Source organism: Mobula birostris, unplaced genomic scaffold, assembly GCF_030028105.1.
Source record: "Mobula birostris isolate sMobBir1 unplaced genomic scaffold, sMobBir1.hap1 scaffold_733, whole genome shotgun sequence".
Classification (NCBI taxonomy): domain Eukaryota; kingdom Metazoa; phylum Chordata; class Chondrichthyes; order Myliobatiformes; family Myliobatidae; genus Mobula; species Mobula birostris.
The window spans coordinates 48907-74530 of record NW_027278451.1 but is presented as its reverse complement, the minus strand read 5'-3'; the positions used below and the strand labels follow the sequence as shown (position 1 = coordinate 74530).

Genomic DNA, 25624 nt, shown 5'->3' with positions numbered 1-25624 from the left:
GTCCCACCATTCACTGTCAGACCCTCTCCCCAGGGTCCCACCGTTCACTGTCACTGTCAGACCCTCTCCCCAGGGTCCCACCGTTCACTGTCACTGTCAGACCCTCTCCCCAGGGTCCCACCGTTCACTGTCAGACCCTCTCCCCAGGGTCCCACCGTTCACTGTCACTGTCAGACCCTCTCCCCAGGGTCCCACCGTTCACTGTCAGACCCTCTCCCCAGGGTCCCACCGTTCACTGTCACTGTCAGACCCTCTCCCCAGGGTCCCACCGTTCATTGTCACTGTCAGACCCTCTCCCCAGGGTCCCACCGTTCACTGTCACTGTCAGACCCTCTCCCCAGGGTCCCACCGTTCACTGTCACTGTCAGACCCTCTCCCGAGGGTCCCACCGTTCACTGTCACTGTCAGACCCTCTCCCCAGGGTCCCACCGTTCACTGTCACTGTCAGACCCTCTCCCCAGGGTCCCACCGTTCACTGTTACTGTCAGACCCTCTCCTCAGGGTCCCACCATTCACTGTCACTGTCAGACCCTCTCCCCAGGGTCCCACCATTCAGTCAATGTCTGACCCTCTCCCCAGGGTCCCACCGTTCACTGTCAGACCCTCTCCCCAGGGTCCCACCGTTCACTGTCAGACCCTCTCCCCAGGGTCCCACCGTTCACTGTCACTGTCAGACCCTCTCCCCAGGGTCCCACCGTTCACTGTCACTGTCAGACCCTCTCCCCAGGGTCCCACCGTTCACTGCCCTGTTCACACAGGAGCGGTGAGTGCAAGGAACGTCCTGCCGGCGGTGGTGGTAGTGGAGTCGGACGTTCAGGGTCACTGAAGAAACCCTTCGGTTGTCGCATGGGTGACAGAGAGACTGGGGGCGAGGAGGGAGGTGAGCGCAAGGCTGATCCTGGTGAGGCCAGAGGAAGATGGTGGGCCGCAGGTCCCGTACTCTCCCGTGTTCCTGGTTTTGTGACGCAACATGCTCTTGAGCCGATGGGGTGGGGGAGAAAAATTTAGTTCTGGAGGGAGGGGAAAGGGAGCCTTCCTCTCGTGTCCTGCCCCCGGCTGTCCGTCCGAGCGCACACCCTATACTGGTGAGCCGACACCTCCCCGAGGGAGGGGGAACCCGAGACCCTCCCTCCCCGCTGACACCACCCCGCCCGAGAAGAGGGACCGTCTGCCGCCGCCGGGCGCGGGAGCCGGAACCCGAGGGCTCGCAGCCCATCCCCCGCCCTCCCGGTCGCAGTCAGGCACGGGAACGCGAAGTTCCACAGGACCACAAGGCACAGGGGCAAAATCCGATCATATGGCCGGCCTCTCCGCCCTCTCGACCCCATTATCCTAGACAGGGGCAAACACCAGGCCATTCAGCCCATCGTGCCCGACTCAACCCCATTCTGCTGCCTCCTCTCCCTGAACCTTTGACTCAACGAGAAACCTATCAACCTCCGCTTTAAATACACCCCCCACAGCTCGGCCTGGACAACCACCTCCAGAGAGGAACTCGCCACCTTCTGAAATCCCCCTTCGCCTCCGTGACAAAGGAACGGCCTTCGGCTCTGAGGCCGCGCACCCGCCATGGGCCCGGGACTCCTCCGCGAGAGGGAAGACCCTCTCCACGTTGACTCCATCCGGGCCTTCCAACGCTCAGTACGCAATGAGATTATCACCACCGCACCCCCACCCAGACCCGTTCACAACAGGGGTCCCCAACCTTTTTTGCACCGCGGACCGGTACAATATTGACAATATTCTTGTGGACCAGCCGACCGCGGGGAAGGGCTGTTGGAGTAGGGTTAAACTCACCTCAGCATGTCTTTTACAGTTCGGGTTGCCAACTTTCTCACTCCCAAATAAGGGGCAAAAGTAGCAGTCAAATCCTAGGACACTTGTGTTTATCCCAGGAAAGACTACCATGACCATGAAGCCTTGCACGGGCATCTGTGTGCGCATGTGTGTACGTGTACGTGCCGATTTATTTCCTACAAATCGGCTTTGGCTTAATCTTCCCGATTCTGTTAAGTCAAACTACACTGTACATACATTATTTCTACTTTAAATAGGGTGTGTATTTATCATATCATTCCTGCTTTTACTATACGTAAGTGTTATTTTAGGTTTGATGTGTTTTTTGGTATGATTTGGTAGGTTATTTCAAGTTCCAACAGTGGGCGTGACAGGGAATGAGGAAAGGTGCAGATGACTCGTACCGTTTCACATCGCCAAATCATACCGTTCCCTCGCACGTGCTTTGCGGCCCGGAGGCTGGCGACCACCGGTTTGCAAAACTTCAACCAGTCCAGGCCCAGGCCCACCGGACGCCCCTCAAACGTTAACCCCTTCCATTCCCGGCGTCACCCTCTCTCTTGAACCCACCCCCCCCACCACAACGGACCCTCCCCACGCCAGCACGGCCCTCCGCAGACGACGGGCCCCAAGAGACCAGTCACCTGAAGGTTTCCGCCTCCACCCTCCCCGTGCCCTCCTTGGTAAGCCCACCCTGACCTCGCCGCCCGCCAGCTCACCTTCCTCCAGCGACCGGCTGGACTCCGCCTCGCGCCGGCGCCTGGCGGCCCGCTGCTGCTCCTCCAGACGCTGCTTCTCCATGTTGGCCTCGTCCCAGCGGCCGTTCTCCATCAGCCTCTGGTCCGGACGCAGGCGGCTGTCGGTGGGCGCCACGCCCTCCTCGGGCTCGTTCAGCGTCAGGGCCAGCTCCGAGAAGTAGTACATGGACTCGGCGTGCTCCCTGCAGCGGGGGGAGGGGGTGTTGGGGGGAGAAGCGCGTCAATGGTTCGGGATCAGGACTGAAACACCCTCTACACGGTCCTATCACACATTCAGACACAGAATGAATCCCTCTCCACACCATTACACACTACCAGGGTCAGACACTAGGTGGCGCACCGTCCACACCGTCCCATCACACACTCCCGGGGTCAGACACAGAGTGAAGCTCCCTCTGCACTGTCCCACTACACACTCCCGGGATCAGACACAGAGTGAATCTCCCTCCGCACCGTCCCATCACACACTCCCGGGATCAGACACAGAGTGAATCTCCCTCCGCACCGTCCCATCACACACTCCCGGGGTCAGACACAGAGTGAAACTCCCTCCGCACCGTCCCATCACACACTCCCGGGGTCAGACACAGAGTGAAGCTCCCTCTGCACTGTCCCACTACACACTCCCGGGATCAGACACAGAGTGAATCTCCCTCCGCACCGTCCCATCACACACTCCCGGGGTCAGACACAGAGTGAATCTCCCTCCGCACCGTCCCATCACACACTACCAGGGTCAGACACTAGGTGGCGCACCATCCACACCATCCCATCACACGCTCCCGGGGTCAGACACAGAGTGAAGCTCCCTCCACACCGTCCCGTCACACACTCCCGGGGTCAGACACAGAGTGAAGCTCCCTCCATACCGTCCCACCACACACTCCCGGGGTCAGACACAGAGTGAAGCTCCCTCCGCACCGTCCCACCACACACTCCCGGGGTCAGACACAGAGTGAATCTCCCTCCGCACCGTCCCACCACACGCTCCCGGGGTCAGACACAGAGTGAAGCTCCCTCCACACCGTCCCGTCACACGCTCCCGGGGTCAGACACAGAGTGAAGCTCCCTCCATACCGTCCCACCACACACTCCCGGGGTCAGACAGAGTGAAGTTCCCTCCACACTGTCCCACCACACACTCCCGGGGTCAGACACAGAGTGAAGTTCCCTCCACACCGTCACATCACACACTCCCAGGGTCAGACACAGAGTGAATCTCCCTCCGCACCGTCCCACCACACAGTCCCGGGGTCAGACACAGAGTGAATCTCCCTCCGCACCGTCCCGTCACACACTCCCGGGGTCAGACACAGATTGAAGCTCCCTCCGCACCGTCCCGTCACACACTCCCGTGGTCAGACACAGCCCAGCCGCGTGTCACTTCTGCGGGCTGGAGGAGACCGTGTACCATATGTACGTAGAGTGTGTGAGGCTGCAGCCCCTTTTCGCGTATTTGCGTGGGCTGCTTCTCGCCTTCTGGTTGCATTTCAGTCCCACCCTATTCATATATGGTCATCCAGTAAGGAGGGGGGCACAGAGGGATGAGGATGTCCTTGTCAACTTGCTCCTGGGGCTGGCGAAAATTGTCATCCGTGGCTCCTGGAAAAGGGTGGCAGGAGGTTCTTCCCGGGCGGACTGCCTGGCTATGTTTAGGGGGTATGTTCGAGCCCAGGTGAACATTGAAAAGGAATACGCGCAGTCCACGGCGACCGTCGAGATGTTCCGGGACCGTTGGGCTCCGCGGGGTGTAAATGCCATCATTGATGAGGATGGCAATATATTGGTTTAACATGTATTGTCTGTTTGTAGTGTAGTAAATGTGTTAGTCACTGGTTTTGTAAATATTGTATAGCACCGACATTTGTAATAAAGAATTTTGTATAAAAAAAAAGGGGTCAGACACAGAGTGAATCTCCCTCCGCACCGTCCCGTCACACACTCCCGGGGTCAGACACAGAGAGGAGCTGTGCTGACTGAGCTGGGAGAAATCGAGGCAAAACTACTGGATAAAGTTCGTGGAATACTTTGGAAGTGGCTCTGAAAGTCTCTTGGACAACTGAGTGAGTGACGGCGTTGGTGTGGAAGCTCGGTGTGGAGTTTTACTGCCGGTTTGGACTGGGTTTGTCAGCGGCTGCTAACTGCGTAGCTCCCAGCTGCGGCCGCTGGCAACTCGCCAGGAAGCCAGTTCGCTCCAAAACCGGAGGCAAACGCCGTCGTTCCCCCCCATTGACAGCGGGGCAACGTTCCTCCTCCATTGTTTTCCTGATTTTCGTCCGGTGTTGGTGCCGGAGCATCTGGAAGGACGTTTCGGCCTCTCCCGGCCTGGGTCTCTGCAAGTCCGACGGAGCCTTTCCTGGCGCCGAACCAGCGAGGAACTGTCGACTGCAAACTTTCCCGGCCAGTTATTCGACTCGCTCCAGGACTTCTAACCGGCACCGCTGTAGGATTCTCGGACTGGAAAGAGCGCCAGCATGCCGGACCGGTCTCCAGGGAGTCGCGGGCCTTCGGGGAGTTACGCAAGGGCGGCTGCCTCCCCGGCCTCGGACAACGCCCTGTTTCGGTCGGTGAAGGTGGAACGTGGGGTGCAATATATTTTGCACCCTGGAATGACACTAGAAAAGTGTACGGAGGCAATGGAGGACCTTGTGGGGAAAGGTGGTATTCTGGCCACCGAGAAGGAGTTCGGAAAGGCGGTGTTCTATCTGGCGAATGAAGAGCTAGTGCACCGGGCCCTAAGCAGGGGAGTCACGGTAGACAACATCTTTTTACCTATGGAGCTGGTGACGGCCCCCACGCAACGTATCGTGCTTGGGCATGTTAAGCCTTTCATTCCAAATGAGGACTTGCTACCCCCACTGGCCCGTTTAGGGCAAGTAAGGTCGGAGATCACTGCCATCCGACACAAATTTAAGAGACGCACCCTCCGCACCGTAATCCCTTTCCGGCGTCAGGTATTCATGCAGCTGGAAAGGGAGGACGATGTTGAGGGCCGGTTTACTGTCCGGCACGAGGGAGTGGATTATCAGGTGTACTGGAGCTCCGAGCGCCCGCGGTGCCATGCGTGCAGGGGGGTGGGGCACTTTCGGAGGGACTGTCCTGCCGCCCGGAACCTGAGGGAGCCCACTTCGGGCACCAGTGCCCCAGCTACCTCTGCCCCTGATCCTACTCCTGCGCCTGCATCTGACCCTGCCCCCGCCCGTGATCCTGCCCCAGCCCCTCACCCTGCCCCTACCCCTGTCCCTACTCCTATGGTTGGGTCGGTCCCTGCTCCTCTCCGTGGTTCAGGTGGGGGACGGGGTGGAGTCTGTGCGGAGTAAGAAGGCAAAGGGGAAATCCAAACACAGTAAGGAGCGGGCCTTTGAGGCCGCAGAGCTCACGCCCATTTCGCCTGAAGTGGAGCGTGGAGCTCGGGGAGGTGCGCAAGCAGACGGGGCGATGGAAACAGAAAGCGCCGCCCCATCGGTGAAGCCTGCACCTGTGTGCTCCTCCGGCGTGAAGAGGAGAAGGGAACGTTCCCGCAAGAGGGCAGGGGATGTAGATGTGGGGGAGTCCCAGGAAGGGGTGGGAATCCGGGTAGGGGTTGGTTCTAAACCTGAGTCCCCAGATGTAGCCACCAGTCCTGGGGAAGATGGTGTGGTTGTGCAAAAAGCTTGTGATAGCCCTGTTTGCACAAATGAGGCAGCCCTGGAGGCCTCCACCCAGGACCTACAAGTCAGCACCTCTCTGGAGGCCAGTGTACCGAATAATGTAAGAGGAGACGAGACGAAGCTCTCTCATTCTCAGCACCAGGCTGCTTGTGAATCCCTCGGACCAAAGGTGCCGGGTTCTCCTCTATGCCTGCCCCCTGGGGAGGGCGTTTTTCTGTGCACGTCAACCCCAGCAATTAATGACTTGCAGGGAGTCCCTGGGGATTGTCCCTCCACTGTCGCAAATGTGGATGAGGCTGATGCGATGGTGGAGCGGGCAGGTAAGAGCGAGGTGCCCGCTGCACGGTACGGGTCACAAGCGCAGCCATCTATTGGAACATGCGGGGAGGCCAATGGGGATTCTGTCTGCAGTGACGGGTTGGAGGGGGACTCTTTCGATAGTGAAATAATGGACATCCTCACCCCTCCTGAGAAGTCCCCATTGATACCTGTAGAGGAAATTAAGCATTTTATTCTCACCTCTGAGGGTGCCAAGCACCGGCCTCAACTAGCCTCGCTTCGCTGGCCCAGCATGCCGAGGCTGGTGAGGTCCCTGCGAGTCATCCACGGACGAAAGGGAAAGGGAAAGAGGAATGTGGTGGCGGGGAACGACAGACGGCAACTAAAATCTTTCCTAGATGACCTAGTAAGGGACATTAGAGGGAGAAGCAGCCTCGCTCCTACGGGGGATGGTGGGTCACAGGGTGTCACTGGTACAGCTCGAGCCCGGAAGGCAAAAAGTAACCTTGCTTTCTTTCCGGACAGTGTGGTGGAGGGCGCCTCCGCTCTCACCGAAATGGGCACAGCTGCTGAGACCTAGTGTGCTCCCGCCATGAAGCTTACCATAGCTAGTCTCAATGTAAACGGCAGCAGGGGTCCTCTTCGCAGGCATAACAATCTCTCAGTCCTCAGGGATGGGCGGTATACGGTGAGTTTCCTGCAGGAAACCCATACCATCCCTGGGGACGAGTCTGCTTGGCTCCTGGAGTGGCGGGGCGGGGTCTACATGAGCCACCTCAGCTCCATTTCTAGCGGGGTGGCGATCCTGTTGGCCCCGACCTTCCAGCCAGTAATTGCAAGAGTCCAAGACGTTGTGCCCGGCCGTCTGCTCCACCTGGTTGTGCGCCTGGATGGCGTACCATTGCATTTTATCAATGTGTATGCTCCCAGGCGCGGTGTGATGCAGACGCGCCTATTCTGCCAGCTGTCCACCCTGCTGAGCTCCATCGATCCTGGGGATTGCGTCATCCTCGGGGGAGATTTCAATTGTACCCTCGAGGCGGAGGACCGTTCGGGCCTCCAACGCGACCCAGCATCAGCAAAAAAGTTAAAGGAGCTAGTCAGCTCCTTTGACTTGGTGGACAGCTGGCGGAATCTTCACCCCAACTCTAGCGCCTTCTCGAGAAGGCCTAGAGAAGGAGGTTCCAGGATAGACCGCATTTACATCTCTCGGGCCTACGTCTCCCGCGTGTCGGCGTCCTCCATGCGGCCAGTGTCGTGCTCGGATCATCACCTTGTGTGGATGGAATTTATTCCACTACACCCTCGGGTGGGATCCGGGTATTGGCATTTTAACAACCGGCTGCTGGAGGACAGCCGATTCCGGGATTCGTTCCGAGCGTTCTGGGTCTCCTGGAAGGAGAGGCGGAGAGAGTTCTGCTCCCTACGGCTATGGTGGGATGTGGGCAAAGCCCACATCCGGTTTTTATGTCGGGAGTACACTAGGGGGTCGACAAAGAGGCGGAGCTCTGAGGTTGAGCGGCTTGAGAGAGCGTTGCTTGACCTGGAGTCCCGCCTCGGTCCGACCGCTGGAGACCAGCAGCTGTGGCAGGAACACCAGGAGAAGAAGGACGCACTAAGGAACCTGCAGCTCCAGCAGTCCCGAGGTGCGTATGTGAGGTCACGGATCCAAATGCTGCAGGATTTGGACCGTGGCTCACCCTTCTTCTACTCATTGGAACGGTGGCGGGGAGTTCAAAAGCAGCTAGTGGAGCTGCTGGCTGCCGATGGCTCGTCCATCACGGACCCTGAAGGAATTAACAACGAGATCCGTTCATTCTATCGGTCCTTATTCTCGCCTGATCCGTCAAATGCGGAGGCGTGTAATGAGGTCTGGGAGGATTTGCCGAAGGTGAGCCCAGAGGACACAGTGCGTCTGGATGCCCCCCTGACTCGGGAGGAGCTGTCCACTGCCCTTCGGCAACTCCGGAGGGGCAAGTCCCCTGGTTTGGATGGACTGAGTGTTGAGTTTTATCAGGCTTTTTGGGATGTCCTGGGGGATGATTACAGCCTTGTCCTAGGGGAGAGCCTAGCCACCAGAGAAATGCCCCTCTCATGGCGGAGAGCTGTTGTGGTCCTACTGCCCAAGAAGGGAGACCTCCGCCTGCTAAAGAACTGGCGGCCGGTCTCCCTCTTGTGCGTGGACTACAAGATCTTCGCCCGGGCAATGGCCAACCGTCTGGGTTCGGTAATTGGACAGGTGGTCCATCCTGACCAATCTTACACAGTCCCGGGCTGCTCCATCCAGGACAATGTCCACCTAGTACGGGACCTGATCCACCTACTCCAGGAGACTGGGACCCTGGCAGCATTTCTTTCTCTTGACCAGGAGAAGGCTTTTGACCGGGTGGACCACAGTTTCCTGGTGGGCACCCTGCAGGCTTTTGGGCTCGGACCACACTTTGTAGCCCGAGTTCGGCTCCTGTACTCTGCCGCAGAGTGCCTAGTTAAGATTAACGGATCATTGACAGGACCTATCCACTTCCGAAGAGGAGTGCGTCAAGGGTGCCCCATGTCCGGTCAACTGTATGCGATCTGTGTCGAGCCATTCCTCAGTCTTCTTTGGCGAAGGCTGACAGGTCTGGTTCTGCGTGAACCGGACATGGGGGTCGTCCTCTCGGCCTACACCGATGACGTACTCCTCATGATGACAGACCCCTGTGACCTGCGGAGGATGCGCGAGTGCCAAGATGTTTTCTCGGCGGCATCCTCCGCCAGGATCAACTGGGCGAAATGTTCCGGACTCTTAGTAGGCCAGTGGCAGGTGGACTCCCTGCCGGAGGAGATGAGAGCTTTTGAGTGGAGCACCAGACGTCTTCTCTATCTGGGAGTCTACCTGAGTCCTTCTGGGGAGACCTGGCTGGCGAACTGGCAGGACCTGGAGACAAAGGTCATGGCCCGGCTAGGGCGCTGGTCAGGCCTTCTCAGGGTGCTTTCCTATCGAGGCAGGGTGGTGGTCATAAACCAGCTGGTGGCCTCCATGTTGTGGTACCGGATGGTCACCTTGGCCCCCCCTGCCCCTTTTGTTGCAAGAATGCAGAGGAAGCTAGTGGACTTCTTCTGGGGAAACAGGAAGCACTGGGTCTCTGCAGCGGTTCTGAGTCTCCCAGAAGGAGAGGGCGGACAGTCGCTGGTGTGTGTACGCACACGACTGGCGGCTCTCCGCCTCAGGACGCTGCAGAGATTCCTGTACGCCGAGCACCCTCCCAGGTGGCACGTGTTGGCGACTTTCTTCCTCCGGAGGGGCTGCTGTCTTGCCGAAGATATGCAGCTACCACCGGCGGGCGTCAGCCGTGCTGCTTTGCAGAGGCTGCCCGGCTTCTATCAGGACCAACTGAGAGTCTGGAACATGGCTGCCTCAGGCCGGGAATCCCCTCCTCTGGCAGAGGGCGGGGTCCTGGCCGACCCTTGCCCTGTCTCAACGGATGTCAGTGCGGCTCAGGTGTGTGGAACGACTCGGGCTGAGCTGCTCGTCGGGCCCAGGCCCCGCAGCCTTACCCGAGAGACGAATCCACACAACTTGAGCCGTCTTTCATCAACACCCACAATCCCATTTAGGGATGCAGGCAGGAGGTACCTTTATGGGCTGCTGCTCCACACCCTCCACTTCCTAGCATTTGTCCACCGTCCCGACACGCCATGGCGGTCGGTCTTTCCACCTGGAGGTGAGGGGGGTCCCCAGTGGAAGTCCCTCTACAAGGGAGTCCTTCCCATGCACCTTGGGGATCTCGGCTGGAGGGTGCTGCATAAAGCGGTGCCCTGCAATAAGTTCTTTAGTTTGTTCACGGATCTCCCAGCCGCGTGTCACTTCTGCGGGCTGGAGGAGACCGTGTACCATATGTACGTGGAGTGTGTGAGGCTGCAGCCCCTTTTCGCGTATTTGCGTGGGCTGCTTCTCGCCTTCTGGTTGCATTTCAGTCCCACCCTATTCATATATGGTCATCCAGTAAGGAGGGGGGCACAGAGGGATGAGGATGTCCTTGTCAACTTGCTCCTGGGGCTGGCGAAAATTGCCATCCGTGGCTCCTGGAAAAGGGTGGCAGGAGGTTCTCCCCGGGCGGACTGCCTGGCTATGTTTAGGGGGTATGTTCGAGCCCGGGTGAACATTGAAAAGGAATACGCACAGTCCACGGCGACCGTCGAGATGTTCCGGGACCGTTGGGCTCCGCGGGGTGTAAATGCCATCATTGACGAGGATGGCAATATATTGGTTTAACATGTATTGTCTGTTTGTAGTGTAGTAAATGTGTTATTCACTGGGTTTGTAAATATTGTATGGCACCGACATTTGTAATAAAGAATTTTGTTTAAAAAAAAGGGACAGACACACAGTGAATCTCCCTCCGCACCGTCCCATCACACACTCCCGGGCTCAGACACAGAGTGAATCTCCCTCCGCACCGTCCCATCACACACTCCCGGGCTCAGACACAGAGTGAATCTCCCTCCGCACCGTCCCACCACACACTCCCGGGGTCAGACACAGAGTGAATCTCCCTCCGCACCGTCCCATCACACACTCCCGGGGTCAGACACAGAGTGAAGCTCCCTCCGCAACGTCCCATCACACACTCCCGTGAATCTCCCTCCGCACCGTCCCATCACACACTCTCGGGGTCAGACACAGAGTGAATCTCCCTCCGCAGTGTCCCACCACACACTCCCGGGGTCAGACACAGAGTGAAGCTCCCTCCGCACCGTCCCATCACACACTCCCGGGGTCAGACACAGAGTGAATCTCCCTCCGCACCGTCCCATCACACACTCCCGGGGTCAGACACAGAGTGAATCTCCCTCCGCACCGTCCCATCACACACTCCCGGGGTCAGACTCAGAGCGAAGCTCCCTCCGCACCGTCCCATCACACACTCCCGGGGTCAGACACAGTGTGAATCTCCCTCCGCACCGTCCCATCACACACTCCCGGGGTCAGACTCAGAGCGAATGTCCCTCCGCACCGTCCCATCACACACTCCCGGGGTCAGACACAGAGTGAAGCTCTCTCCGCACCGTCCCATCACACACTCCCAGGGACAGACACACAGTGAATCTCCCTCCGCACCGTCCCATCACACACTCCCGGGCTCAGACACAGAGTGAATCTCCCTCCGTACCGTCCCATCACACACTCCCGGGGTCAGACTCAGAGCGAAGCTCCCTCCGCACCGTCCCATCACACACTCCCGGGCTCAGACACAGAGTGAATCTCCCTCCGTACCGTCCCATCACACACTCCCGGGGTCAGACTCAGAGCGAAGCTCCCTCCGCACCGTCCCATCACACACTCCCGGGCTCAGACACAGAGTGAATCTCCCTCCGCACCGTCCCACCACACACTCCCGGGGTCAGACACAGAGTGAATCTCCCTCCGCACCGTCCCGTCACACACTCCTGGGGTCAGACTCAGAGCGAAGCTCCCTCCACACCGTGTCGGGAGGGGACTTGTTACTCACGGGATCTTGTGCCTCTTCCACAACTCCTTGCCGCGGAGGGTCTCGTAGACGGTCTTCTGCCGGCCCTCGGTGCCGTTAACGCCTTTGCTGCTCTGCAGGACGCGGGAGTACTCCATCTTCTCGTCCCAGGTCCCCGACAGGATGTAGTGCGCCTTGCCCGCGTTGTCCGTGACCACGCCGGTGACCTGCCCGGCACACGCCACAGTGAGCGCCACGCCTCGCGGTGGGTGGGGGAGAAGGGTAACGCCGCACAGAGACAGACCCGTCACCCGAACCCGTCCATACAAACCGCGGTGCCCACGTCAGCGGGACCCCGTTCAACCGAGCTCAGACCAGCTCGAAGCCCCACACCCGCGCCCCCCCCAGAAGACGACAGATAACCAGAGCAGAACGAGAGGCCATTTGTCCCATCGCGTCTGTTCTGTCACTTCATCATACTGACCCACTTCTCCTCTCGGCCCCAATCTCCCGCCTTCTCCCCGCATCCCTTCGTGCCCCGGCCGATCAAGAATCTATCACTCGCTGTCTCAAACGCACCCAGTGACTTGGCCTCTGCAGATTCACCACCCTCTGGCTAACGAAATCTATCCTCATCTCCGATTTGAGGCCGCCTCCTCCCGCCTCGGACCTTACCGCCACAGGAAACCTCCTCTCCGCATCCCCCCTGTCAAAGCCTCTCACCATTCGGTAGGTTTCAATGAGGTCGCCCCTCATTCTTCTGAATTCCAGAGAATACGGGCCCAGAGCCGTCAAATGCTCTGCATATGACAAGCCGTTTTATCCTGGAATCATTTCCGTGAACCTCCTTTGAACCCTCTCCAGTTTCAGCACACCCTTTCTGAGATAAGGGGCCCAAAAGTGCTCACAATACTCCAAGTGAGGCGTCGGCAGTGTTTTATAAAGCCTCAACATGACATCCTTGCTTTTCTATATTCTCGTCCTCTTGAAATGAACGCCAACGTCACATCTGCCTTCGTCACCACAAAGGTAACCTGCAAATTAACCTTCCGGGAATCCTGCACAAGGACTCCCAAGTCCCTTGGTGCGTCAGGTTTATGCATTTTCTCTCCATTTAGAAAATAATCAACCCTTTCATTTCTCCTCCCAAAGTGCATGACCAGACACTTCCCGACACCGTATTCCATCTGCCGTTTCTTTGCCCAGTCTCCTAATCTGTCTAAGCCCTTTAGTAGCCTCACTACATCCTCAACACTACCTGCCCCTCCACTTATCTTCGTATGGTCTGCAAACTTTGCAACAAAGCCATCAATTCCATCCAAATTACTGACATACAGTGTAAGAAGAATCGGTCCCAACACCATCCCCCGTGGAACGGCACTAGTCACCGGCTGCCAGCTTTATTCCCACTGTTTGCCTCCTGCCAATCAGCCACTGCTTTATCCACGCTAGTATCTTTCCTGTGATACCATGGGCTCATAGCTTGCTAAGCAGCCTCATGAGTGGCACCTTGTCATAGGCCTTCTGAAAATCCACCGATCCTCCTTTGTCTACCCTGCTTGGTAATTTCTTCAAAGAATTCCAACAGATTTGACAGGCAAGCGTTTTCCCTTGAGGAAACCATGCTGACTATGGCCTATTTTGTCATGGACCTCCAAGTACCCTGAGACCTCATCATTAATAATCGACTACAACAACTTCCCAGCCACCCAGGTCAGGCTAACTGGCCGAGTTTCCTTCCTTCTGCCTCTCCCCCGTCTGGGAGAGTGGAGCGACATTTACAATGGTCCCGTCTCCTGGAACAATTCCAGAATCTCGTGATTCTTGAAGGATCGTTACGAATGCCTCCACGACCTCTTCAGTCACCTCTTTCAGAACCCTGGGGTGTAGTCCATCTGGTCCAGGTCTGCCTTCAGTCCTTTCAGTTTCCCAAGAACCTTCTCCCTAGTTACGGTAACTTTACACACTTCATGTCCCCTTGACACCTGGAACTTCCACCATACTCCTCGTGTCTTCCACCATGAAGAACGATGCAAAATACTTATTCAGTTCATCCGCCATTTCACTGTCCCCCATTACTACCTCTCCAGCATCGTTTTCCAGCAATCCGATACCCAGTCTTGCCTATCTTTTGGTATCCTTTTTAATGTTATTGGCTAGCTCCCTTTCATATTCCATCTTCACCTTATTGACTTCTTTAAGTTGCCTTTTGTTGATTTTTAAAAAGCTTCCCAATCCTCTCACTCCCCACTAATTTTTGCTCTATTATATGCCCTCTCTTAGGCTTTTACATTGGCTTTGACTTGTCTTTTCCGCCACGGTTGTGTCATCTTTCCTTGAGAGTACATCTTTCTCTTTGGGATGTCTATATCTTGCGCCTTTCGAATTGCTTCCAGAAACTCCAGCCATTGCTGCTCTGCCGTCCTCCCTGCCAGTGTTCTTTTCCAATCAATTTTGGCTAACCACCCCCCTCTCTCATGCCTCTGTAATTCCCTTCACTCCACTGTAATACTGATACACCTGACTTTAGCTCCTCCTTCTCAAATTTCAGGGTAAATTTGTTCATATTATGATCACTTTTCCCTCAGGGTTAAAGTCTCTAATCAATTCTGGCTCATTGCACAACACCCAATCCGGAACAGCTGATCCTCCAATGAGCTCAACCACGAGCTGCTCTAAAAAGCTATCACACAGGCACTCGAGAAATCCCCCCCCTCCTGGAATCCCACACCCACCTGATTTTCCCAACCTACCCGCATATTGAAATCTCCCATGACAGTTGCAACACTGTCCTTTTGGCACGCATTTTCTACCTCCCGTTGTAACTTGTAGGCTACGTCCTCACTACTGTCTGGGGTTGTGGCACGTGGCCAAGTGGTTGGGGCGCTGGACTAGCGAGCTGAAGGTCGCGGGTTCGAGCCCCGGCCGAGTCTCAGCGCATTGTGTTCTTGAGCAAGGCACTTAACCACACAATGCTCCAGACCACCCAGCTGAAAATGGGTACCAGCAAAAATGCTGGTGGTTAACCTCGCGGTAGACTGGCGTCCTATTGGGGGGGGGAGGGGGGGTCTCGTTCTTCAGTCGCTTCATGCCGGCATAAGCACCGGCCTGATGAGTCTATAAGGCTCGGGACAGACTTTAACTTCAACTGTTTGGGGGTCCATATACAACTCCCAACAGGGTCTTTTTACCCTTGCAATTCCTTAGCTCTGTCCTCAACGATTCAACGCCTCCCGACAACGTGTCACCTCTTTCTAACGGCTTGATTTCGTCTTGTACCAGCAGAGCCACACCTTGCGATACAATGTGTATCCTTGGACGTGAAGCTGCCAGCTCAAGCCTTCTTTCAACCACGATCCTGTGATGCCTACGACATCATACCTGCCAGTCTGCGGCTGTGCTACAAGTTCATCGACCTTACTCCGTAACGCCGTGCACATTCAGATGTAACACCTTCAGTCCTGTACTCGCCCTTCTCAATCCTGTCCGCCTTTTCCGCTGCAACTCGTCCTGTTGACGGCCATTTTGCCCCCGTCATCAGCCTCTCCTGGCTAGCGGTCTCACCATACCTTGTCTCTGTTTGTAAACCAGCTACCTCATCCTCAGCGCGATCACTCTGGTTCCCATCCCCCTGCCAAACGAGCTTAAACTCACCTGAACAACTCCAGCCAACCTGCCCTCAAGGATACTGGACCCCCTCGGGTTCAGGGTGTAACCCGTCCCTTTTGTCATACCTTCCCCAGAAGAGATCCCAATGGTCCATAAATCTGAGCCCCTGTCCCGGACCAGATCCTCAGCCACGCATTCACCTGCCAAATCACCCTGTTCTCATCCTCACGGGCATGCTTATCCTCACAAGCAGCAATCCAGAGATTACCACCCTGGACGTCCTGTTTCTCAGCTTTCTCCCTAGCACCCTAAAATCTCTCTTCAGGACCTCCCTCACCTTGTCTACCTATGTCATCGGTGCCAATGGGTACCAAGACTTCTGGCTGCTCACTCTTTGAGAGTGTCAAGGTCCCGATGGGAGACATCCCTGATCCTGGCACCAGGGAGGCAACGCACCAAATGGATGACTCCATCGCCCCCACAGAACCTCGTCTCCGACTAAAGTCTCTCCTATCAACACCCCCAAGTGCTTTGGAAAGGACACAACTGGACCCGCCTTGACCGCGCCTTCTGACAGCTCGTTCCGCACGCGCGTCACTCTCTGCGTGGGGAAAGGTTGCCCCCGAGGGGCCTTTCAGATCTTTCCCCCCTCACCCCAAACGTGCTGACGTTGGTGAGGCTCGTCGTGCGAAGAGCGGCTGATGGCTCTGGGCCCGTATTCACTGGAATTCAGAAGAATGATGGGGCGGGGGGGAGACCTCATTGGGACCTAGTGAAAGGCCTCGACAGAGGGGATGTAGAGAGGATGTTTCCTGTGATGGGGGAGTCTGAGACCGAGGATACAGCTTCAGAACAGAGGGGCGTCCTTTTAGGACGGAGATGAGGGGGATCTTCTTTAGCCATAGAGTGGTGATTCTGTGGAATTCGTTGCCACGGGCAGGTGAGGACAACAAGTCAGTGGGTATAAAGGCAGAGGTTGACACATTCTTGATTAGACCATGAGATATAGGAGAAGTAGGCCGTTCGGCCCATCGAGACTGCCCCGCCATTCAACCGTGGACCAATCCAATTCTTCCAGTCGTCCCCACTCCCCTGCCTTCACCCCATACCCTTTGTTGCCCTGGTTAATCAAGAACCTGTCTATCTCTGCCTTAAATGCACCTAACGACTTGGCCTCCAAAGTCGCTCGTGGCGACAAATTCCACAGATTTACCACCCTCTGACTAAAGTAATCTGTCCACGCCCCTGTTCTAAATGAACGCCCTTCAATGCTGAAGTCGTGCCCTCTTGTCCTAGAATCCCCTACCATGGGAAATAACTGCCATATCTGATGTGTTCAGGCCTTTTATAACCATATCAGAATTACAACACGGAAACAGGCCATCTCGGCCCTTCTAGTCCGTGCCGAACTCTTACTCTCAGCTAGTCCCACCGACCTGACCTCAGTCCATAACCCTCCATTCCTTTCCTGTCCATATATCTATCCAATTTAACTTTAAATGACAACATCGAACCTTCCTCAACCACTTCTGCTGGAGGCTCGTTCCACACAGCTACCACCCTCTAAGTAAAGAAGTTCCCCCTCATGTTACCCCTGAACTTTTGCCCTTTAACTCTCAACTCATGTCTTTAACATTCATTTCCCTCATTCTCCTGAACTCCAGGGAACACAGCCCAAGAGCTGCCAGACGTTCCTCATCCGGTAACCTTCTCATTCCTGGAATCATTCTCGTGAATCTTCTCTGAACCCATATACAATGTCAGTATATTCCTTCTAAAATAAGGAGCCCAAGACTGCACACAATACTCCAAGTGTGGTCTCACAGGTGCCTTATAGAGCCTCAACATCACATCCCTGCTCCTATACCTCTAGAAATGAATGCCAACAGTGCATTTGCCTTCTTCACCACCGACTCAACCTGGAGGTTAACCTCTCAGGTATCCTGCACAAGGTCTCCCAAGTCTCTTTGCATCCCTGCATTTGGAATTCTCTCCCCATCGAAATAACAGTCTGCCTGTTTGTTTCTTCCACCGAAGGCATGACCATACACTTTCCAACACTGTATTTCATTTGCCACTTCTTTGCCCATTCCCCTAAACTATCCAAGTCACTCTGCAGGCTCTCTGTTTCCTCAACACTACCCGCTCCTCCACCTATCTTTGTATCATCGGCAAATTTAGCCACAAATCCACTAATCCTATAGTCCAAATCATTGATGTACATCGTAAAAAGCAGCGGTCCCAACACTGACCCCTGTGGAATTCCACTGGTAACCGGCAGCCAGCCAGAATAGGATCCCTTTATTCCCACTGTCTCTTTTCTGCCGATCAGCCAATGCTCAAACATGCTAGTAACTTCCCTGTAATTCCATGGGCTCTTACCTTGCTTAGTAGCCTCACGTGTGACACCTTGTCAAAGGCCTTCTGAAAATCCAAGTACACCACATCGACTGCATCTCCTTTGCCTACCCTGCTTGTAATTTCTTCAAAAAATTGCAGTAGGTTTGTCAGGCAGGATTTTCCTTTCAGGAAACCATGCTGGCTTTGGCCTATCTTGGCGTGTGCCTCCAGGTACTCCGTAATCTCATCCCTAACAATCGATTTCAACAACTTCCCAACCACTGATGTCAGGCTAACAGGTCTATAGTTTCCTTTCTGCTGCCTCCCACCCTTCTTAAACAGCAGAGTAACATCTGCAATTTTCCAGTCATCGGGTACAATGCCGGAATCTATCGATTCTTGAAAGATCATTGTAATGCCTCCGCAATCTCTCCAGCTACTTCCTTCAGAACCCAAGGGTGCATTCCATCAGGTCCAGGAGATTTATCCACCCTCAGACCATTAACCTTCCTGAGCACCTCCTTAGTCATGATTTTCACTCCACATACTTCACCTCCCTGACACTCCTGAATGTCCGGTATACTGGAGGTGTCTTCTGCCGCGAAGACTGATGCGAAATACACATTCAGTTCCTCTGCCATCTCTGCATCTCTCATTACAATATCTCCAGCGTCATTTTCTATTGCTCCGGTATCTACCCTGGACTCTCTTTTAACCAATTAGTCAGGGAACAAAGAGATAAGACTGTACGAAAGAAGAGCAGAATTAGGCCATTTGACCAATTGAGTCTGCGCCGCCATTTCATCATGGCTGATCCAATTTTCCTCTCTCAGCCCCAGAAAGCAGGTTTCTATTCGGTCAGGAGTGTTATTTGGTAACTGGAAAGACATGACATACATGCAAGGGGTTTCTCCTTTCATGTCACTTGCTAAGGCTAATAGAATGGCTTCCCTGTACTGTTATAATAAAATGGCTTCTTTGTAATGTTAACTACTGAGGTAAGGGGTTCCCTGTAGCTGCATGTTTGGGCTACAATTACTGATAACAGGACTTGTATTCATTTGCTAACCCACTGGGATAGGTGTTATTCTTTCTCGTGCGTCTGTAAGCCGTCGTTTGCGCGGGATTTGGGCAGAATGTGCCACAGGGAAGAAGAGAGAAGACGCACCCAAAGAGACGCTGTGACCCGGTGAATAGGGCGAACCCTGAGCGGGGGCTCAGGATCATATGGAGTTCGGAGGAGATCGGTGGGAAGTGGATATCGCGTGAGTTCCGACAGCTTACTTGTGCACAGTCTGAATAAAGATATAGTGGCACCTTTTCTTCATTTTATATTTTGGTTCTCTACTAACCCCAAAGTTCAAGTAAGAATTATAATATCTTGATGATGTAACCGCATCCTGTGTACGGCTTGTCATTACAGGGTACTGATTTGAGACGGGGGACACATCGCACAGCATCCACCCAAACGAGAGCCCTGAGGTTCGGCCAGGCTGGGGGTTATCACCCTGAGATCATGCCACTCGGCAAAGTGAATGTTACATACAGTACTGTTAAAAACCTTAGGCAGCCTCGCTAAATATATATACGTGTGCCCAAGACTTCAAAACCTCAAAGAATTAAAAAACCTCCAACTGACGGGAAGCTAGACAACGGTAAGGAAATCCCAATCAATTTTCTGCCCCCCTGGCACGGCCTCCTCACCACCATGATTTAGCAGCTCCCTCACTAGGAGTGAGGCGGTCACACACACACACACACACGCAGCCAGTCCCCATCTGAACATGGGGTGCCCCCCTACCTTTCGAGCCACATCCCGGGAGAAATAGCTGTAAGGTGCAAACTTCAAGTGGCACTTGTCGCCCGTGCTTTTGTTGACGATGTCGACTTCCCCGCTCTGCGGACACAGGACAGACAGGAGGGAGAGTCGGTCAGCAGATGAGGTTTCAAGAGCGAGCTGCTAGGGGGATGGGGGGGGGCGGGGGCCGAAATAAAGCGGGTGAGCGGGGAGAGCAGGTACGGGGAGAGAGAGAGAGGGAGGGGGGCGGGTGGCGAGAGAGGAAGAGAGACAGCAAGAGCCAGGGGATGGAGAGCGGGGGACAGAGAGAGGGGGAAGGTGAGAGCCAGGGGACGGAGAGAGGGGGAAGGTGAGAGCCAGGGGACGGAGAGAGGGGGAAGGTGAGAGCCAGGGGACGGAGAGAGGGGGAAGGTGAGAGCCAGGGGACGGAGAGAGGGGGAAGGTGAGAGCCAGGGGACGGAGAGAGGGGGAAGGTGAGAGCCAGGAGACGGAGAGAGGGGGAAGGTGAGAGCCGGGGGACGGAGAGAGGGGAATGAGAGAGCCGGGGGATGGAGAGAGGGGAATGAGAGAGCCAGGGGACGGAGAGAGGGGAATAAGAGAGCCAGGGGACGGAGAGAGGGGGAAGGCGAGAGCCAGGGGACGGAGAGAGGGGGAAGGCGAGAGCCAGGGGATGGAGAGAGGGGGAAGGCGAGAGCCGGGGGATGGAGACAGGGGAATGAGAGAGCTAGGGGACGGAGAGAGGGGGAAGGTGAGAGCCAGGGGATGGAGACAGGGGAATGAGAGAGCCAGGAGACGGAGAGGGGGGGGGGAGGTGAGAGCCAGGGGACGGAGACAGGGGAATGAGAGATCCAGGAGACGGAGACAGGGGGAAGGCGAGACCCAGGGGACGGAGACAGGGGAATGAGAGAGCCAGGGGACGGAGACAGGGGGAAGGCGAGACCCAGGGGACGGAGAGAGGGGAATGAGAGAGCCAGGGGACGGAGAGAGGGGAATGAGAGAGCCAGGGGATGGAGAGAGGGGAATGAGAGAGCCAGGGGACGGAGAGAGGGGGAAGGCGAGAGCCAGGGGACGGAGAGATGGGGAAGGCGAGAGCCGGGGGATGGAGACAGGGGAATGAGAGAGCCAGGGTACGGAGAGAGGGAGGAGGGGGAAGGCGAGACCCAGGGGACGGAGAGAGGGGAATGAGAGAGCCAGGGGACAGAGAGAGGGGGAATGAGAGAGCCAGGAGACGGGGGGGGGGGGGGGGGGAGGCGAGAGCCAGGAGAGGAGGGAGAGTGCAGGCGGTGAGAACCGAGGTGGGGAAGTGGGGGGAGAGCAACGAGAGACAGGATGGGGTGGAAGGGGAGGAGGAGAGGGGTGGGTGAAGCGAGACAAAGTGGGGCTGGGCCGAGAGACGGCGGGGGTCTCCCGCACCAGCTGACCTGGTCTATCCAGAGCTTGCCGACGATGATGTTGTGGACCGTGGTGGTGACCTTCTTCCAGGTGTAGTGGTTACCGCTCTGGTGGAAGGTGCAATGGATGCTCCCTGCACGGGGAGACAGGAGGAGCGGTCAGCACCCAGCAGACCCGCCTCCCCCACCCTCCCACCCTCCCGCGTGCCCCGGGCCACGCCGACCGGGGCCCGGCCCTTGCCCGGTCATGGGACAGCCCGCGACGACCAACTTCCGACTGACGGGCGGGTCCCTGTTGCACCCGGAGGAAATCGGACCCCGGCTGCTGCTGCCGTGAAGCTTTCTCCTGAACCACTGCGGCATCGTGCTGCCCATCGCCTTCCCCGCGCGCAGGCACGCGTATTCGGCCTCCTCGTCAGGGGATGGCATCGGAGCTAATTATTTTTTTTACACGCATACAGTCTGCCTGGGACGCACTGGGCGGAGGTGAGCGGGCAGAGGCAGGCACGTCTGGGACACTTCAGACACCCTGAGGCACGTGGGCGAAGGGACCGTTGAGGGTCGTCGGCTGTGGAGTGGGTCAGACGGTTCATGGAGTGGGTCAGCACAAGGCCGCGGGCCGAAGGGCCTTTCAGATCCGCCTTCCTGTGTCTGACTTGGTGTCCTGCGTTTTTTTTTTAACACCCCCCTCCCCGTGGTTGGACGACCAGGGACGTGCACAACACAGCCGGCACGGTACAGAAGCAGGCCGCTCGGCCCATTCCGGTGCGTGCTGGCCCGTGTTCGATGAGCCCATACGGGAGCAGAATCAGGCCATTCGGTCCATCCTCACGTTTCCTCACGGCTGATCCCGGATCCCACTCAACCCCCGTACACCTGCCCTCTCGACATATCCTTCAATTTCCCTGACCGTTCGGGAAACGATCAACTTCCGCCTTAGACACACCCACGGATTTGGCCTCCTCCGCAGTCTGTGGCAGAGCATTCCACAGATTCACCACTCTCTGGCTAAAGAAATCCCTCCTTAACTCTGTTCTTGAAGGTTGCCCCTCAACTTTGAGGCAGTGCCCTCCAGTTCTGGATACCCCTACCACAGGAAACATCCTCTCCACATCCACCCTATCCGGTCCTTTCAGTATCCGGGAGGTTTCAATGAGATCCCACCCCGCATCCTTCTAAACTCCAGCGAGTCCAGGCCCAAGGCTGCCAAACGCTCCTCATATGTTAACCCCTTCATGCCCAGAATCATCCTCGTGAACCTCCTCTCTAATGACAACACGTCCCTTCTGAGATGTGGGGCCCAAAACTGTTGACAGTACTCCCAGTGCGGCCTGACTAGTGTCTTATAATGCTCAGCATTATCTCCTTGCTTTGATGTTCTATTCCCCTTGAAATAAATGCCAAGATCGCATTTGCCTTCCTTACCGCAGACTCAACCTGTGAATTAACCTTCTGGGAGTCTTGCACGAGGACTCCCAAGTCCCTCAGAACCTCTGACGTTTGAACCTTCGCCCCATTTGGATAAATAGTTCGCACTATTCTTTTTACCAAAGCGCATTCCCCGGCCCCATCTCAAGTGCGCCTTTTACACGTCAGAATTGTGCCTGTTTCTAACACTTAAAACACACACTCTTGCCCCTCTCCTTCCTACAGAGACACATCTCAATCCTCCCCTTTCTCTCTCTCTCTCTCACACACACACACACACACACACACACACACACACCAGTCTCTCTGGTGAAAATATTTTCCCCTCTGGTCTCTTCCATCTTATCTCGCCCCCCCCCTCTTCCCCCACCTGAAACCTCTCCCTTCAAGTTTCAGACTCAGCAAAAGGATTACGACCATCCACCTTATCTAACCTCCTCCCCCGTCCGCCATGAGATTATAAACCACCCTCGAGTCATCCCCTCTGCCTCCTTCACTCCAGGGGACACAGCCCCAGCCAGTCCAGAGTCTCCTCGTAACTCCTGGTAAAAGTCCGTCAGTGTTCTGGGACAGAGGTGAGCTCTGAGGACTCCTGTAGTCCTGGCAACACCCCCCTGAAACCACTTCGCAGATTATCTACCCGCTCATTTCAATGAGAGGAGATCTTACAGAAAGTGGTAGTGTGGAGGAGCAGAGGGATCTCGGGGTACATGTCCACAGATCCCTGTAAGTTGCCTCACAGGTGGATAGGGTAGTTAAGAAAGCTTATGGGGTGTTAGCTTTCATAAGTCGAGGGATAGAGTTTAAGAGTCGCGATGTAATGATGCAGCTCCATAAAACTCTGGTTAGGCCACACTTGGAGTATTGTGTCCAGTTCTGGTCACCTCACTATAGGAAGGATGTGGAAGCATTGGAAAGGGAACAGAGGAGATTTACCAGGATGCTGCCTGGTTTAGAGAGTATGCATTATGATCAGAGATTAAGGGAGCTCGGGCTTTACTCTTTGGAGAGAAGGAGGATGAGAGGAGACATGATAGAGGTGTACAAGATAATAAGAGGAATAGATAGAGTGGACAGCCAGCGGCTCTTCCCCAGGGCACCACTGCTCAATACAAGAGGACATGGCTTTAAGGTAAGGGGTGGGAAGTTCAAGGGGGATATTAGAGGAAGGTTTTTTACTCAGAGAGTGGTTGGTGCGTGGAATGCACTGCCTGAGTCAGTGGTGGAGGCAGATACACGAGTGAAGTTTAAGAGACTACTAGACAGGTACATGGAGGAATTTAAGGTGGGGCGGGGGGTTATACAGGAGGCAGGGTTTGAGGGTCGGCCCAACAATGTGGGTCAAAGGACCTGTACTGTGCTGTACTATTCTATGTTTTATAAACATATAAAATTATGAAAGGGATGGATAAGACAGAGGCAGGAAAAGTTGCTTCCACTCATTAGTGAGACCAGAACTGGGGGACACAGCTTCAAGATTCAGGGCAGTAGGTTTAGGACGGAGAGGAGATTAGATTAGATTCAAGTGTATTGTCACTGTGCCGAGTACAGACACAAAGCCAATGAAATGTAGTTAGCATCTGACCAGAAATGCAAAGAATAATATTATTTACAAAATAACTGCGAATGGAAAGTAAGTGCTACAGCACACAAATATAAAAGTACTGAGACAGTACAATATGGGTGCAATACTGCTTAGTGCTGTGATGTGAGGTTCAGCAGGGTCACAGCCTCAGGGAAGAAGCTCTTCCTGTGCCTGTTGGTGCGGGAGCGGAGGCTCCTGTAGCGCCTACCGGATGGGAGGAGAGTAAAAAGTCCACGGTTGGGGTGAGATGAATCCCTGATAATGCTTTCTCACCTGCCCAGGCAGCGTTTATGCTAGATGTTCCCAATGGTGGGCAATTGGGTGCCGATAATCCGCTGGGCAGTTTTCACCACATGCTGGACTGCTTTGCGGTCCGATACGGGACAATTGCCATGCCACACTGAGATGCAGTTGGTGAGTATGCTCTCAGTGGTACAGCGGTAAAAGTCCGTCAGTATCCTGGGACAGAGGTGAGCTTTCAGGAGGAACTGAGTGGTAAATCTGTGGAATTCTCTGCCTTACGGGGGGAAAGGGAGGTAGGTGGAGATGAGCCCATTGCTGGATCAGCCATGATCTTATTGAATGGCGGAGCAGGCACCACGGGCAGGTTGGCCCGACCCCTGCTCCTATCTCTCACGCTCTTATTACCCATCGATTCAGTTACAGTGAGAGGTAGGCCCCAGTGTCCCCGGTAGGCCCAGCAGCCCCCGATTTAACCCCCAGCCTAATCGCGGGACAATTTACAATGACCAATGGGGGAGGAGGAAACCCAGGCAGAGACACACAAAACTCCTTTACGGGCACCAGCGGGAACTGAGCCCAGACTGTGCTCCACTACCGGGCCGCCCCCTGATCCTCCCTGTGATTAGATGACCAGAACTGCCCGTCACCGAGCACAGAAACAGCCTTTCGGCCCGACTGGTCGGTACTGGTCAAGGTCCCCATCTGAGACCGGTCCCGTTTGCTCGTGCTTGGCCTTGCTGTAGCCCCTCTCCGCGTCTTGTGGCGCGACGGGCAGCAACTTTGCTGTTTCTTTGGCATTTCTGTGTATCTTATTGCTCAAACTGGTCCGAGGAGCCGGCCGGAATCGAACCTGCGACCTCTCGGCTCAGAGTCCAGTGCTGATGCTGCTATGCCACCGGCCGGCTTGGCCTGCACCCCTCGAACGTGAGCTTGTCCAAGTCCCTTTGAGACGCGGCTGACTCGACCTCCGAGGATGTAGACCGTGGGAAGGCTTTGTGGCAACGTTTGCAGAGGAGAGGTGAAGGGGTAGGTAGCGCTGAGGAAGCAACGCAAAATTGCAGCAGGACTTGGGACAGATTGGAAAAAGCAGCCGATGGAAGAGCGTTGGGAAATGCATGGTGCGTTTGGTAAAAGGACAATAGTGTGTGACTACCATCTAAACAGGGAGAAGGTTCAAACATCAGAGGTGCTGAGGGACCTGGGAGTTCACGTGCAAGGCTGCCAGAAGGTTAAGTTAGCGGTGGAGAAGGCAAATGCAACGTTGGCGTTTATTCCAAGGGAATAGCACGTACGAAC

At 55.6% G+C, this 25624-nt stretch overlaps 1 protein-coding gene across 1 annotated transcript in view; it reads right to left on the bottom strand.

Moving 5' to 3' along the window:
* LOC140193701 (uncharacterized) overlaps positions 1-25624 on the bottom strand; it is a 46017-nt gene that overhangs the window by 2395 nt on the left and 17998 nt on the right. The window contains exons 5-9 of the mRNA XM_072250868.1: positions 21269-21506; positions 21103-21226; positions 19685-19780; positions 11977-12161; positions 2517-2737 (exon numbers count right to left, since the gene is read on the bottom strand). Of these exons, the coding sequence (XP_072106969.1) occupies positions 2517-2737; positions 11977-12161; positions 19685-19780; positions 21103-21226; positions 21269-21506 (864 nt within the window). The remainder of the gene's footprint in view (positions 1-2516; positions 2738-11976; positions 12162-19684; positions 19781-21102; positions 21227-21268; positions 21507-25624) is intronic.